This window comes from Zingiber officinale, chromosome 5A, assembly GCF_018446385.1.
Source record: "Zingiber officinale cultivar Zhangliang chromosome 5A, Zo_v1.1, whole genome shotgun sequence".
Lineage (NCBI taxonomy): Eukaryota > Viridiplantae > Streptophyta > Magnoliopsida > Zingiberales > Zingiberaceae > Zingiber > Zingiber officinale.
Window position 1 is genome coordinate 144,087,995 of NC_055994.1, and position 17,773 is coordinate 144,105,767.

General features: G+C 42.3%; 1 protein-coding gene across 1 annotated transcript; it reads left to right on the forward strand.

The window, feature by feature from the left end:
* The first annotated feature begins 386 nt into the window (after positions 1-386).
* On the forward strand, positions 387-1,974 carry LOC121982211 (photosystem I chlorophyll a/b-binding protein 2, chloroplastic-like). Its single transcript, XM_042535174.1, has 3 exons — positions 387-659; positions 762-1,276; positions 1,777-1,974. Exons 1-3 carry the CDS (start codon positions 422-424, stop codon positions 1,792-1,794), a joined length of 771 nt encoding a protein of 256 aa, XP_042391108.1. The 5' UTR covers positions 387-421; the 3' UTR covers positions 1,795-1,974.
* Positions 1,975-17,773: the final 15,799 nt, after the last annotated feature.

Genomic DNA, 17,773 nt, shown 5'->3' on the forward strand with positions numbered 1-17,773 from the left:
ATTATTATTTTTATTTAAAAATTAATTTACGAACTTACTAATAAATATCTTCACAGACTATCGAATATTATAAAATTTAAATTTAATTTATTTCATAATGAATTTTATTAAATAAAATTTTTATCGAACTTCTAATAACTTCTGAACCGTCTGAATAGGCTACTAGACAGTGCTAATATCCATGGATTGATGGTCTAAGCAAATCTTATTCCTGATCGAGATTTAGATTTGATATCTATTCTATCCATGTCAACTGAGACACGAGGATTTAGAGCCACGACTTAGATTTCCTGTGCCACGTGGCGAGACGCAATAGCATCAAGAATCTACCATCCTATCTTCTCCAAGATAAGCCCACTCCTTCCATTCCTTAGCTTTATACACCATCTTCCTCCTCAGCTCCCCACCACCATCACCAGACATGGCTTCACTCTGTGCCTCCTCCTCTGCTCTCGCAGCAGCCGCCGGAGCTTCCTTCCTCACGGGAAGGAGATTAAGGCAGGGAGGAAGTCGGCCGGCTTTGCAAACCTCCCGCCGGGCCTTCTCCGTCTCCGCCGTCGCTGCGCCGGACAGACCCATCTGGTTCCCGGGAAGCACTCCTCCTCCATGGCTCGACGGCAGCCTTCCCGGAGACTTCGGTTTCGATCCCCTCGGCCTCGGTAACTCATTATATATATATAACTCTCTGTTTTGCTTCGAGACGATCGGAACGTGACGTGAGATGATGATGATGATGATGATGATGATGATGATGATTGCAGGGTCGGATCCGGAGAGCCTGCGGTGGAACCAGCAGGCGGAGCTGGTGCACTGCCGGTGGGCGATGCTGGGCGCCGCCGGCATATTCATCCCCGAGTTCCTCACCAAGATCGGCATCCTGAACACGCCGTCGTGGTACGAGGCGGGGAAGCTGGAGTACTTCACCGACACCACCACCCTGTTCGTGATCGAGCTCATCCTGATCGGGTGGGCGGAGGGGCGGCGGTGGGCCGACATCATCAAGCCCGGGAGTGTCAACACCGACCCCGTCTTCCCCAACAACAAGCTCACCGGCACCGACGTCGGCTACCCCGGAGGCCTCTGGTTCGACCCCCTCGGCTGGGGCACCGGCTCCCCGGAGAGCCTCAAGGAGCTGCGCACCAAGGAGATCAAGAACGGCCGCCTCGCCATGTTGGCCGTCATGGGCGCCTGGTTCCAGGCCGTCTACACCGGCACCGGCCCCATCGACAACCTCTTCTCCCACCTCGCCGACCCCGGCCATAACACCGTTTTTGCCGTAAGGATCTTTCTTTCTCTTTGAATGATCTGCCTAGATAATATATAATTAAAAAATATTATATGACAAAAGATGATTCCCCGTCAATCCGTCTCTAGATTAATACGAAGGAGATAAATCATAGATGACTATTAATTATTAATACAGATGATAAAACATGAAGTGGAGGCATGTTCGAATCGAATATGTCGAGTTTTGATCTTAAAATTTAATATAGTAATATTTTATGTTTACTATGATGAATATCATGATAGTGAATATGATAGGTATTCCTATTGGTTCTAGAAATAATTAATAATAATAAATCAGTTTATGATTATGATTCTGAATTATTATTTTTATCATCTTTGCTATGTACATAGGAAACATTACATTTCGTTTTTAATTCGGATCAAATTTTATGTTTGTTGTCAAAATTATTGTGATTTTGGCAATCTTTCGTCCCTAAATTATTATTTTTTTATAGTGGTCTATTGATGATCGATTTGGATTTTGTACAGGCCTTCACTCCACAGTGAGGAGGAAGGGGAAGAAGGTGATCCAATGGAGGATGTCAATTTGGAAGGTGTGATTGTACTCGATGTTTGAATATGTAATTAGGGTGGAGGAGTTGAATTGTCTATCAATTTGCTTTGAATGCAATGATACTATTGTGTACTTTACAAAGATTTTTTAAACTTTAGATTTGTGGTGACTAATGAATTATGTGTTTTGAAATTGAATCTTAAAGGTTTTAGAAAGATTAAATTTGAAAGAAAACATTAATTATTAGATGAGGATGGATCATTATTGTGGTAAAATGTTAAATTGTTGACTTAATCAAATATTCAATGAAATATAATTATATTCATCCACTCTTAATGATTTATTCTTAATTATGTGAAAAGAGATAAATTACGAAGTCAGTTTATAATCAATCGTCAAGTTAACTAAGGGGTGGGAGGAATTTTTTCTCCGAGGACATGTGTTTAGAAATTAATCTCTTGTCTCATTATAACAAGTGTGTCACTCTCTATTGGACATCCCATGGAAATCTTAATCAAACATTCAAGTTGAATATTGTGCCTTAATAAAAAAAATAGATATTATGAACTATTTTACGAGTAAATTATCAAACAATTCTTAAAATAAACTTCCATTAAATAAGAAAATTAATCCCTATTTGGAAGGTTAGAGGAAGAGCAAATCACTCACACATTGTTAGCTCAGTCTGAATTGAGGTCAGTTCAATTAATGAAGGTATCGATTGATTGATAGGATTATCAGTCGATTGATGCATTCGAAACAATGAATTTAAGATTTTGGATAGGGTTGTGGCATGAGCAATCGACCGTTGGATGTTGGCAATTGATTGTTGCATCAGTCGAGTGGTGCACTCGATTGATGACACTGTGAAACACACAGAATGTTTCATAGTCGATTCAAGAAATTGACTGATAGGGAGAAGATCAATTGATTGTTGACCTAGATGCTGAGTTGCATGAAGCCGTTGAGCAAACAAAGCATAGTAATGATTGAATTGTAGTACAATAGCTGATTGCAAAGAAGCCATCAATTGATTAATGGGTGAATTTCAGTCACGAACAATAATCCTATAAAAGAGGGTTCTGTGAATATTTCAAGAGATTGTTGCATTCTTAACTTTCAGGGAGCAATTTAAAACAATCGCAATGCAAGCAAAGTAAAGATTGATGGTGTAAATAGTTTATTTACATTGTATTTATTTTCATCTTTATCTTTGTATTTGGTCTGCGTTGCTTGTAAGAATAAATTTTGTAAGAGGTTTTCTGCCTATGGAAGATGTCCGGTAAGAAAAAAGAATAGTGGTGTTACCACTAGTGCTCTAAACCGAAGAGTACGAATTGAGGGTTCTGAACTGATCCTGTCCGGAATCTGAGTTAGATGGATCGTCGGATGAGGTGTATGGAATGTTGACTGAATTGTGATGTCCCGGAGGGGGTATGCTGAAATGGCTTTTATGTTGACCAAGTAGTCAGAAGTCCTCTGGTCAATGCTACCTGCAACTAGCGATCGGATCGCTTCGGTCTCTGGTACCCCGATGCTCGAATCAGATCCAACGAATATATAAGAAATAGGCTAATACTAGAATAATAAAATGAATGGAGAGAGTACGGTAACGTACCCTGGCCCAGGGAGCGCCCTCTGGTGGATTGGTGAGCTGGTCTAGATGCTGCCTGTGTTGCCGTGACCCGAAAGGGTAGATGACTCTAAACAGGCTGGAGAGCTGGATCTAGCTACGCGAAATTGGATATGACATTGATATGCAGGCTGGGATATGAGATCGACACGCATGCCGGGATAAGACATCGGCATGCAGACCGGGATATGACACGGACACACAGACCAAGATATAACACTAGCACACAGGCCGGGATACAACAGACAAGCCCAAATAAGACAACGACACGAAGATCAATATATAGCCTCGGCTCGAAGGCCGGAACACAACAGAGGTGGAATGCAGTCAGATCGGTGACAATGACCATAGTAGCTGAATCCGTGCTAGGGGACAATATACACCAAATCCCTACCGAGCATGACTGTAATGGCTATAAGAGGAAAGAGGAGGTGGCACTTGGCCACTGGCAGACCGGGAGAGAAGTAGGTAGAAACGAAGGCAGCATCGAACTACCAGCATGCAGAGGGAGGCTGTGTAGTCGGATAAATGGCGAAGGAGGAGAGAGGGGACTGCTCCGGCAACAGAGGATGTGTCGGGTTTGCACTGGTAGTGCTGGCAACCACACCAACGACTGGGGTATACCCACCGATGGTCGTGAAGTGGTCCTGGGGATTGCTACTGAAGCCACAGAAGATGGTTGTGGTGCGTAGCGAGGAATGGGGGCTAGCAAGGGCGGAAACGTCAGCCTCAGCGTCAACATTGGCGGTTGGCGTCGAGATGAGGCAGCGCTAGTGCTAGTCACGAGAGGGAAATCAGCAGCGGAAACGTGGCGCGACATCAAGAAGGAGAAGCGGTGTTGACGGCGTGAGGCGGCTGCTGACGAGGGAGATGTTATAGCCATCCGCGTGAGGATGATGGTTAGGCGTGAAGAAACTAATGCCGGAGGGGGGCTGCCGACGAGAGGAGAGGTGGTGAGGCAGCCCAAGCGTGCCTCCTCCTTGTGACAGTGACGGAAAAATGCAGAAGAGCATGGAGATAGAGAGAGAGAGAGAGAGAGAGAGGGAGTGGTGGTTTGTCGGTGATAAAGGAGAAGGTGGTAGTGGCGCCGTCGAATTTGCCTCCTGGTGGCGGTGACGTGGTTGTCGGTAGCGGGGACTTGAGAGAGAAGAAGAGGGGGTAGAGTCGATGAGGCTGCTAGTGTGCCTGCGATGAGAGGGGCCGACAGGTGACCGGCGGCGAGGGGCTCACGCGAGCAGGAGGGGTGCGTTGTGCTTGACGGCGGAAAAAACATGCAGAAGGCTCCTCTTGAATAGTGTCTCCTCACTCTATTAATGCCCCACACATTATGACTTAACCAAAATACCCCTCTCTTTCTCTCTAATTCTCCTTAGGTTTTTAAGACATATTCACATCACAAGCCTCCCCTTTAAGTCTAGTCGAAGGAGGTGCAAGTCCGACTAACTAGACCAAGTCTAATGTGTTGGACCAGTTAAGGCAGGCAAGAGAGGGTAGAGTAGTTTATCTGTCAAAAAGTAAAACAAACACCATTCTCATCCGTTCAACTCAGATTAGCAGCAATAGTATAATTAAAATAAATAACAAAAAAATAAAGAAAGAGGCGCAGAGTTTACTTGGTTACAACCTAGATGGTTGTTAATCCAAGGACAAAGAAGGCTCTAAAACTCTCCTTCGGTGAAGGCGGAGAAGCCTCTTACACTCATTAATTGCTCAGATTATTGCTAGGAAAGAATATAGGAGTTGTTGTCTATTTTCTAGGTCTAGAGGTCTTTTTATAATCCCTGAAAATCTTATATGTGGCTGGAAGGCGCCTTCCATAGGAGTGGAAGCCGCCTCTAGCAAGGCGCTAGTGGATAAAAGTTTATCCACTGCCAACGACAAAATCTGATTGGTCGAAGGCGCCTTCCATGTACATTGAAGGCGCCTTCTATAAAGGGTTGAAGGTGTCTTCCATGCACATTGAAGGCACCTTCTAGCAGAAGACTTCAGTAGCTACCGAGCTTCACTCTCTTCCTCTGGCTCTTCTGCTTGAGTGATTTTGACAAACTGAAATAAGGCTCACCCGAACTCATTTTCTGGCCTTCTCCTTGAGCAGGCTTCCGCTTCGGCTTCTCATCCCTTCGAACGTCGCGCACGTCCTTCTCGTCCACCGATGTACTCTTTTACAACACCTCGTCCCACGGATGTACCTAACTCGTCGGCTCCCTTCCCTGCCATCCTTCTCGCTAGCTATGTCTTCCTCTCGACTTCTTATGTTCCTAAGCTCTTGCACATTTAGACACAAGGTTCAAATACAACATGACCTAACTTTAACTTGGTTGATCACATCAAAACTACCATGGGATTCCAACATAATGTAAAGCAGAAATCGCTCCTGAATGCAAAGTCCAATCGCTGGACCTATCATATGAAGTCATACGAGTAGCTGTGGCGATGTCGAGCAAGTGACTAAAATAATATCGAGTGAGTGACGAAAAATAGTGCCGAGCACGTGCCAAGCAAACGATTGATCAGATGTCGATTGGGAGACCAAGCGATATCGAGAAAACGATCGGGCGATGCGGGTAGAATGACGAGTGAGAAGCAAACGATGAGTGTCGGGCAAAGCAACGAGTGAGATGTGAACAATGAGCGCCGGGCAGAGCGGCAAATGAGGCGCGAGCGATGAATGAGACGTGAACGATGAGTGTCGGGCAAAGCAGGGAATACAGGGCAGAGCGACGAGTGAGATGTGAACTTTGAGCGTCGGGAAGAGCGGCGAATGAGGTGTGAGCGATGAATGAGACGCGAACGATGAGTGCAGGGCAAGCGGGGAATGCAGGGCTGAGCAACGAGTGAGACACAAACGATGAGCGTCGGGCAGAGCGTTGAGTGAGACACGAACAATGAGCACCGGGCAGAGCGACGAATGAGGTGCGAGCGATAATTGAGAAGCAAACGATAAGCGCTGGGCAGAGCGACGAATGAGGCTCGAGCGATGAATGAGATGTGAACGATAAGGTCGGGCAGAGTGACGAGTGAGATGTGAACGATGAGCATCGGGTAGAGCGACGAGCGAGATGCCAAAGATGAGCACTGGGCAGAGCAGCAAATGAGGTGCGAGCGATGAATGAAATGAATGTTGACCAGGCGACGAGCGTTGAATAGAGTGGCAAGTGAGACCAGCACCTGATCAGGGAGAGGATCCGGTTAACTAATCGTCGTACTCGACCGAGAAGTCGTTGGCCACGAGAGTCATGCTCGATTATAACTCGCTCTCTGGCGAGGGTTTGGAAAGTCGACCAAGAGAATTTAATCCAACAACCGAATGGTACCTAGCAAATGCCAAGTGAACGGAAGAATGTTAAGCGTGCGTATAAACAGAACAAAGTGAAAGCCCGAGTAGTACCGAGCGAGCAATCGAAGAAATGTCGATTGAACGACCGAAAAATGTCGAGTGATGTAAAGCGAACGACCAAGCAGTGCCGAGTGAGTGACCGAGAGAATGCCGACCGGACGATCGGAGAATGTCGAGCGAGTGGAAAGACTACTGGAGAGCGGTGCAAAGCGCGCTGCCGTGAAAATGACGACCGATAGGCCGACTAGGACAAAGCAAATAGTCAAGCGGTGTCGAGCGAATGCCAAACGCATGGATAGGAAGTGTTGAGCAGGTTGCCAAGAGAATGCTGGGTGAGCAGTCGAGTGGTACCAGTGAGTAGCCGAGCGAATGGCCGGTCGATATTGATCGAGTGGCTACGACAAAATCAACTGAGCGACTAAAAGAGTGCCGACTGGGCAGCAGGGACAATACCGATTAGGTGGAAAGAGGACTGGTTAGTGGAGCTGAGAGAGCGACTGAGAAAATGCTGACCAAGCAACTGAGACAATGTGGAGCGGGTGGAAAGAGAACAGGCGAGCAGAGCCAAGAGCACGACCGAGAAAATATCGACTGGGCAACAATAAATTACGACCGGGAATCGAAAAATGTCCACCAAGTGATAAAATGCAATTAGACGATATCGAGCTGCACCAAGAGGTCGTTGGCAAACAGGAGCAAAACTAATGAGCTGAGTAGGAGCGGATCCCATGAACGGAGCGGGCATGAATCCCACGAGATTGAAGGCGAACAGTGTTGGGACCTTGACGTCCGCTAGAGGGGGGTGAATAGCGTCTCACCCAAATCAATCGCTTCCTATAATGTTAGTGCACAGCGGAAATACAAAAACAAATACTAACAAGAGAAAGTAAACCTAACACGTTGATTTAATGTGATTCGGAGATAAAGCTCCTATTTCACGGCTGTCCGTAAGGCGGACGATCCCGATCTGTCGGTGGATGACTCCCCGAAAAACCTCCGGCTAGCTTAAGTTCCTTGTCGGTGGAGAAACCAACCACAAACACTTGAATACAAGCACACCGATCACACGAAGGCTTGGGAGACTCTAATAGGCTTTAACCAAGTCTATTTCGTCAACCATGCCCAAGCACCCCGAGCTCCATTAAATAGAGCTCGAGAGGAAAATAGTAAGTTGTTTTCCCGCTATCAGTCGACTGGTGTATGCACCAGTCGACTGGTCCTTGAAGCCGACCGTTACCCAACGTTCGACTACCAGTTGACTGCTACAGTGTACCAGTCGACTGTTACAGTACTGTTACAGTATCACAACAGTGCTGCTACAGTGTCGTTACAGTACTGCTACATTGTCGCTACAGTACTACTGCAGTAAATCATAAAACACATAGAATTTTGCCCTGAGTACAATCACTCAGCACTCGTCCTCGCCCGACCAACCTAGACCTAGCCTTCTAGCCTCCTCCATCAGCTTTGCATCCCTCGGATGTTTCCCTATCCTTCACGTCTTGCCTTCTGGAGCTTCCTTCGACCTTGTCCATATTGTCGGGTCTTCCTTTGCCAAGAGGCTCCTCACCTCCAGGACTTCATCCATTGCCAAGTTACACTTGGACTTAGGTTGCCAAGACTACATGCTTGGACTTACACCGCCAAGACTCATCCTTGGACTTTCCTCCTTTGCCAAGATCACACTTGGACTTTCCTTGTTGTACCTGTATCCTGCACACTCACAATGCATATCAAATACAACAATAAACCTAACTTAAATCTTTGTCCAAACATCAAAACCTAGGGCACCAAGATTGCTTCAACAAACAGGAGTCGAGCCTTTAAGCCGAGCAAGCGCAGAGCTCGTGAATCGAGCTGGAGTGGATTTCGAGAGATCGAAAGGCACGACGTCGATGCCCCAAATGGACGCGAAGCCCATCGAAGGCGAATTCAAGAAGGGGCAAAGCCGGGGATCTGAGTGGGCACGAAGCCTGTGAGCCAAACAACGAATGAGACGCGAGTGTTGACTGAGCGGTGAGTGAGACGCGACTAATGAGTGCTGGGCAGAGGAGCAAACATGACCGAATAGTCGTTGTGTCCAACCAAGAGGCTGTTGGTCACGAGAACCCTACTGGGAGGTTGTTGGTCGTGAGAGCATACTCGCTTATAAAATCGAGGTGTTATGTGTTTGTTTCTTTTATTTTCCGCCCCGTATTAACCTTTTGTAGAGTAGCACATGATCAACTATCAAGAAATGATCTCTAGAGCAATAATTGGATCTCATTTCACATCATTGAATAATGGATATTTCAACATTTAGAAGAAGAAAATGGGATTCTCTGGTGGATGTTTTCTCAATGTTGAGGAATTTAGACATTTGCACTCTAGAAGAATTATTTTCCACTATAGAATGGCATGAAACTGTTGGAAACGGGGAGAGTGGGGATGTGGGAACACGACCCTCGTTCCCCACTACTCATATTGGAAAAGTCCATTATGCCCCTGGTTTATTTTTCTATATAAAGGGGATGTGTCCAAGGATCATTCGTGGGTTGGAGACGAGAGTAAGAGGAGAACATCTGAGGCGGTGGGATTTGGTTCATGGAATCGTGGAGGGCTTTCCGATCCCATGATCGCTCTTCTGACAGCGAGTTTTTGCCATTGCCGATTACGGATCTGCGGGAGATCGCTGTAAGTTTTTATTGCTTTAATTTAATTCCTCTTTCATGCATTTAGAATTTATCTACATTGGTATCAGAGCTGTGTTAGTTCTAAATGCATGTACGATCTCCTATTTAAAATTGCTGCCCTAAACGGAGTCCGTCTCCGTCTAGTTTTTCCGTAGCCGAGTAAGATTGTGCCCATGTCGCGATTTGCTTCAATTTGTCGACACCATAGGCCTCAAGAAACACCTAAAGAATTTGTCTCCGATATTGGTCGGTGACTGTGTTCATGGCAGCCTCCTGCAGAAGGTTTGCGTCATTAGTGGACGCTGGTGGCAACGATCCATGGCCGACGACAACATTTATGTTGGCCGGTGGCATGCCCGAGGTGGCCTCTTGCAATTTCTGCATAGTGTTCGTTACTGTGAGGCTGGCTGCAGAGGGGAGGCAATGTGCCGTGACCAGCTTTCGTCACTGTGTGAGCGGCGTGTGTGGCTTGAGCGGTGTGAGGACGTGGGCAGTGGCGGAGAAATCGACAAAAGAACAGTTTGTGTGAGGAAAAGTTTGATTTTGAAAAATCAAATAATAATAAAAAAACATGAACAGATAAACTCTCACGTTCCGCATGCAAATATTATGCAGAACAGTAGATTTATGAAAAAAAATGAAAACAAAATAACGTTTTTTTTTCTTTCATAGATAAGTTTTTTTAAAGTTTATAATAAAAAAAATCCATGCACAGTTTTTTTTCTTTTCTTACTGTAGCATTAATTATATTTGCATGTGGTAATCAATTGAGCATTGCGTTCAATTAATTCACCATTTACGATAAATGGTCTAGAGTAATTTTGGTTCATTTAGACCCGGTTCATGTTTAAACCATTAGTTGGTTTAACCGAACCAATTTGATCCAAACCCGAAATCAATTTGGGTTGATTAATTAGACTTGGACCAAATATGATCAAATGACCAGATTTGTTCTATTGGGACAAATTTGATCAAAACAATTAGATTTGTTCTAATTGGTCAAACTTAAACCAATGAATATTGGTTTGATAAAACGGACCTGAGTTTGATCAATAAGTCTGAAATTGGTCGAAATAGACTTAGATTAAAAAGTAACAGAACATAGGTACAAAAATTTCTATTCAATTAGATTAGTTCTAATTAAGGACAATGGACTGAGATTAGGATCTGGATTGCTAATCAACCGATCCAATGGGTCTGACCAATTAGATCAGTTCTAATTGTCGACTTGAACTCCTGAAAATCGAGAAGATTTGTTTTTCTTGATTTGAAATAAGCCGATTTTGTACTGGTTAGTCGGTTTTGTACTGACTTATTTAATTTCAATTTTTCTAGATGGCACGGACGATTACCACATTGACTCGTCGCGTAGTGCGATGAAATCAGCTCAGGGAGGAGATTCAGGAGATAGAGTATAACTCTACTTATGGAGTCGACGGACACATTGGACAGCTTGATGATTTGTTTTGGAAACTTGAGCGAGAAGAGTTTCCAGTCCTGGACAGTTATAGGATTTGGGCTTTGATGCATTCATTGTCAGAAAATCCAAGGATGATAGCAGACTATATTTGGGGGTGTCATCAAGGACGCGTTACATATTCTGTATTATGTGAGGAACTGCTTCATCATATGACTGAAGAGGATCTGGAAGAGTTCGAAGAGGACCCGGAAATGATCGAGGAGAAACCAGAAGAGGATCCAATTGAGGATCCTATAGAGAATCTTGAAGCTGTCCTGTCTGAGATTATTCCAAATGAGTCCAGGCTGAGAGGGATTATTTTGGCCACTGCACTAGTGTCTATCCTAGTGGGAGTGGTAGTTGCCTATCTAGTTTTCTAGGGTTCTGTTATTTTCATTATGTATGAACAATGTTAGTCCATTTCATTCATGTCAGTTAGTTATATGTTAACATTATGCAGCATAATTTTATGTTAATGATATGTTCATTTATTTATGCTGTTTACTTGACATGATGCATGATTAGTTCATGATGTATTAAATGATTAGTTCATTTAATTAAAGAAATCATGATATATTAAATGATTAGTTCATTTAATTAAAGAATTTATGATATTAAAAATGATCAGTTCATTTGTGGGATGTATGTAATAGAATTGGTTAATATTAATTTGATTGGTCATACGAATAATGAGTGAAAACATAGTTGTCACTTGATTTTGTAAACCAACTCAAAGTAATATTGAGTAAATCATAAATTGCATGCATATGATTTACACTGAATACTAAATAATGTGTTTATTTATGATAGATTATGGCAACCAAAAACATAATAGTTGAACTCAACAAAGGTGAAAAACTTAATGAGGATAACTATAAGATCTGGCACCTCAGGATACAATATGAACTTGAGGAACAAGAAGTTCTAGAGGTTGTAAATCAGGTTATGGAAGTACCTGTAGATGGTCCCACTGCACAACACAGACGAGATCTTGATGCCTATAAGGCATGGAAGAAAAAGGACTCCACTGCAAAGGGCATATTGATTAGTTCAATGGTAGACGACCTAGCTTTTGAGTATGAGTCGTACCTTTTGACTCATGCAGTTTGTGTAGCCCTTAAAGAAAAATATAGTGGAGTAAGTCTGAGCAAGCTTCGCCAGCTGACAATCAAGTTTGACAGCTACAAAAAGCGTCCGAATGTATCTATGGTTCAACACTCAGGGAGATGTCGAACATGATTCGGGAGCTTAAAACTGCTGGTCATGAGTTGACTGATGAACAACAAGTTCAAGCAGTTATTCGTTCACTTCCAGATTCTTGGGAGACCATGAAGCAGACCCTAACTCACAGTGAGAGTATTAAGAGTTTCACTGATATCTCACGCCATGTAGAATTGGAGGCGGAGAGAGTTGAATCCGCAAGGATTTCTGGACAAGCCTATGTGACTATAGGTTCTGCTGGATCATTTGAATCCAAGAAAAAGAAATTGTTCAAGAAAGGGAAGGGAAAGAAGCAGGAAGTTGCTACTGTGGGACAGGGCCCAATCAAGAAGATGGTAAAGAAGACTGGAAAGAAACCTAAAAATAAGTTGACTTGTTTTAACTGCGACAAGAAGGGTCACTTCGCTCGGGAGTGTATTGAGCCAAAAAAGGTAAATCCAAGCGCGTCTTCTTTTTTAGAGCATCTTGTTGCTAGTTCAGTGTTGTTAGCTGATTCTTATCCTTTGTGGATTATAGATTTGGGAGCAACAACCATGTAGCTCGGGAACGAGTTACATTTGTTGAGTACCGTCGGGTACCAGCTGGCAACAAGTGGATCTATGTGGGAAACAATGCAAGAGTTAAAGTCAAAGGAGTCGACACTTGCAAACTCAACCTCCGTGGTGGTAGAGTTTTGTTTCTACATGATATCCTGTATGCTCCCGAAATTCGACGGAATCTTGTTTCCATAACATGTCTTCTTGATTTAGGGTACTGTATTAATTTTTATAGTTGGTCTGTTGAACTTAAGATTGATTCAATGTCAATTGGACATGATTTTTTAACAAATGATTTTATGGTTCTTGATGTAGAACCAGATGTCAATTATGCTATTGATGGTTGTTTTTCAAATATTGCTTTAACTAGTAATGCAGATATAACTGATGAGGTTTGACATGCTAGATTAGGGCACATAGGACAAGAATGCATGAATCGGTTGGCTCGAGAGGGTCTATTGGACACTCGGGCTAAGATTCAATTGTCTATATGTGAGCATTGTCTTGCTGGAAAAGCAACTAGGAAACCATTTGGTAAGGCTATAAGATCTGAATCAACATTGCAGTTAATTCATTCGGATATTTGTGGTCCAATGAATGTGAAGGCTAGACATGGAGCTTCCTATTTCATTACATTTATTGATGATTTCTCTAGATTCGGTCATGTGTATTTGATTTTTCACAAATATGAAGTATTAGATTGCTTCATTCGTTATATGAACGAAGTTGAGAATCAAATGGAACGTAAAGTTAAGACTTTACGCATTGACTGTGGAGGGGAGTATTTGTCTGATATGTTCAAGACAATATGTAATGATAGAGAGATTATTAGACAGCTGACAATCCCTAGAACTCCACAGCAAAATGGAGTAGCTGAACTAAGAAATAGGACTCTTCTTGAAATGGTTAGGTCTATGATGGCGCAAGCTAATTTGTCAATCTCCTATTGGGGAGATGCATTATTAACTTTAGCCTATATACTTAACAAAGTGCCTTCAAAGTCAGTTCCATCTATCCCATATGAACGTTGGACAGACAGAAAATTAGATTTGAGTAATCTGAGACCCTGGGCGTCAACTGCTTATGTTCATGATAGTTCTCACAAGTATGGAAAACTAGGGCCTAGAGGTAAAAAATGTATCTTTATAAGATATCATGAGACCTCCAAAGGTTATGTTTTAATAGGTGAGCAACTAGATGGAACCATCTCCAAAATAGACTCGAGAGATGCGACTTTTCTCGAAACAGAGTTCCCAATCAGAGGTGATGTTGATAAAAATGTTCCTCTATTTGAGGAGGATGAGATATTATCAACAAGAGAGGTGTCAAAAGGGATACCTGAGTCTAGTCAACCGAGTGGGAGTGATATGCCGGGTCATGAGTTGACCTCTCAATAACCCAACTTACGGAGAAATGTTCGTAAGATCAAACCTAAGAAGAGGTTTGATATTGAGAATGAGGCATTGGTTACACTTCCAATTGACGATGACGAACCTCAATCCATTGAGGAAGCATTGGGATGTAGAGTTAGAGAAAAATGGGAAGCTGCAATGGTTGAAGAGATGGAGTCCATGATTCAAATTCATGTTTGAGATTTAGTCGATCTTCCTTCGGGCCGAAGGGCTATTGGGAATAAGTGGATTCTCAAAATAAAGAGGAAAGTAGATGGATCGATTAACAGATACAAAGCTCGTTTAGTTGCAAAAGGATATACCCAAATGAATAGTATTGACTTTGAAAAGACATTTTCTCCCGTAGTGAAATTTGTATCAATAAGAGTTATTTTGGCCTTTGTGGCACATTATGACTTGGAATTACATCAAATGGATATAAAAATCGCTTTCCTCAATGGTGATCTTGACGAAGAAATCTATATGGTTCAACCAGAAGGTTTCATTGCTGAAGGTCAACAACAGAAAGTATGTAGACTTAGAAAGTCTATATATGGGCTAAAGCAAGCGTCAAGACATTGGAACATAAGATTTAACGAAGTCGTTTTATCTTATGGTTTCGAGATGATCAATGAGGATCATTGTGTTTTCCTGAAAAGGGAAAAAGGAAAGTATGTGATTTTATCATTATATGTTGATGATATGCCGATAGTTGGAAATGACATAGTATATGTGAATGAAGTCAAGAAGTGATTGTTATCACAATTTAATACAACGGATATGGGAGAAGCTGAATACATCTTAGGAGTTAAGATCATAAGAGATCGTCCTAAAAGACTTTTGGGTCTGTCACAAGAGTCTTATATAAATAAGTTGTTACATCATTTCAGCATGTCTAATTGCAACATAGAACATACACCTATTGTGAAAGGTACTGTTTTGAGCAAGAGTATGTGTCCTAAAACTCCAGAGGAAATAGCTGAGATGAATAAAAAATCATATGCCAGTGCTATTGGTAGTTTGATGTACACTATATTGTGTACACTTCCCGATATCAGCTATGTTGTGGGCTTGGTCAGTCGCTTCCAGTCAAACTCAGGACCGAGACACTGGAAGGCAGTAAAAAGGATATTCAGATATCTGAATGCGACAATAGATTATTGCCTCTATTTTCAAGGATCAGATATGAGTCTGAAAGGTTATTCAGATGCAGATTGGGCTGGGGACCTGGATGATAGAAAATCCACATAAGGTTATGCATTCTTGCTGAATAGTGGCGTCATCTCCTGGAACAGCAAGAAACAAGCTTGTGTAGCTTTATCGATTATGGAAGCTGAATATGTGGCATGTTCAGCTGCTGTGTAAGAAACAGTCTAGTTGAGAAGGTTCCTGAAGCATCTGAAAATTGCTGAGGATAGTGGGAGTCCAATAACTGTCTACTGTGACAGTCAAGTTGCAATAACTTTTTCTAAGGATCCCAAATATCATAGCAAAGGCAAGCATATAGAAATTAAATATAATTTTGTAAGGGATATTGTGGCTAAAAGAAAAGTCATTCTTGAGTATGTCCCTACACGTATTATGCTTGCAGATCCTTTTAATAAGTCAATGACTAAAGAGTTATTTAAAGAACATGTAAAGTCTTTGGGACTTCATAGAATATAACAATATTGGAATAATAATCAGACTTTGTGCTATGATTGTGTCATTTGTCATAATTTATTCAGTGTATATGTTGTATTTGTTACATTCATATAAGATCTTGGTGACCATGTTGGCAGGTGGAGATTGGTCCACTCACATGGACAATCATCTCTGTTTGTTAAGTACAAATAGAGGTAAGACCGTTACTTGTGGAATAGCTTATGTAGCTGAAATTAGAGATAGATCCATAAGTTGAGGTCGCCTTGATAATTGTGTCAAGATGAGATCATTTATGTGTTAATAATGATCAAAGTAAATGAACCCACCATTTACTGAACCTGTTGAAAGCCATATTAGAATTCATATGTTGAATTCAGGATTAGACATTAGGTATGTCTAGATCAAAATCTGTACGATGTTAAATTTGAAGACAATATGCGTTCTTTTTAGTAAAGAGAATAACATCGTAGCATGTGATTCATACCACATGTGCTATTGCGACAATAAAGGTAGTAGGAGAATGAATTCCTGTTTCTCTACTATGTGAGATCTTTGAGATTATATGTTAATCTCAATTTTTTGCCTTAGTGACTATTTAGCTGTTTACTTGAAGTTTTAATCAGTGTCTGTTACTTTAGCGTGTATCCTATGACTATGGATGATTCGGTCTATGGAGCATAATTAGGAAAACGACTAATTAAAATGAATAGATTCTAGCTAAAAAGGAAGATTAAATATATTTATATCTTTTGTTGTTATTCACTGGTCGACTCATTTCTATTATGTATAGAAATGAATGTGAATATTGGATATGGAACATGCTCTTGACATAATGGTCATTATAAGGTATTAGAGATGTTCATATCTGATATGAGTTAGGTTTCATGGATCCCCGGTGAGGAAGGGAAAGGAGATAGCCAAGTTGAGAAGATAGATGAATATGAGCCGGGATATACCTTGAGAGAGGAAGGACAATCCCGGTCAGACAATACCTTGATGAAGGAAGACCAATATCGACCAAGATATATCTCCAGAGAGGAAGGCCAGTATCGGACGAGATATACTTCCAAGTAGGCAGGCCACTATCGACCGAGATATACCTCCAAAGAGGTAAGCTAATATCGGCCGAGATATACCTCAAAGGAGGTAGGCCAATATCGACCGAGATATACCTCAAAGGAGGTAGGTCAATATCAACCGGGATATACCTCCAGGAAGGTAGGCCAATATCGGACGGGATATACCTCCAAGGAGACAGGCCAATACCGACCGAAGCATACCTTGAAAGAGGTAGGTCAGTCTTGGCTGGATAATACCTTGAAAAGGATATGCCAATATTGGCCGAGATTACATAATTAATAAAATATAGCCCAATACCAGCTAGGATAATAAACTGAGAGGGGTGCAGACCGGTATTGCCCAAGAAACATCATGAGAGGTAATATTAATTGACCGGACCTAGTCTGAGTTCGATTTCGACCGATACAAGGAGCGAGGTTATATTAAGTTGTCTATGATATAACAAAGACAGGAGAGGCGAGCATGAATGATAGATGCACTCTGAAATAACTTATGAAACGGGACAGAAGTAAATATTTCAAATAAAGTAGTTTAATGAAGATATTTGTAGTGTGTGATTGTATAACAGGTTTACTAATATGGCGGGAGAAAGGCTTCTGGATTTTTCTACAAGTACTAGATGACAAAGAAGGTACATCTGGGGTACAAAAAAGATTCCTTAAAAGCCATTTTTCACAAGTACACAGCTTACGTCATCTCATAACAAACTCTAATGAACCGGGGTCCACTTCATGACTACGGAGGTTATATGAAGTGGTATAAAAGGGGGAATCCTCTCCGTTGGTGAGGTAAGTTCACATCACTGCTCACATTCATAACCCTAGTTTTCAACTACTGTTCATCTTCTTCTTCCTTCTTCCACACCAAGAGAGATCACTGACTTGAGCGTCAGAGGGCCTAGCCAGGGATTCCCACCCCGGTCTTAGGTCACTGACGATAGTGTTGGTTGGTCTCTTGTGCGCAGGAAGCCTTGGAAGCTCCGGATTTGGGTTTTCTTCA

Coding starts and splice junctions, on each gene's coding strand:
- LOC121982211 (XM_042535174.1), top strand. CDS start 422: ATGGCTTCACTCTGTGCCTCCTCCTCTGCTCTCGCAGCAGCCGCCGGA. Junction 660..761: donor TTTCGATCCCCTCGGCCTCG/GTAACTCATTAT, acceptor TGATGATTGCAG/GGTCGGATCCGGAGAGCCTG.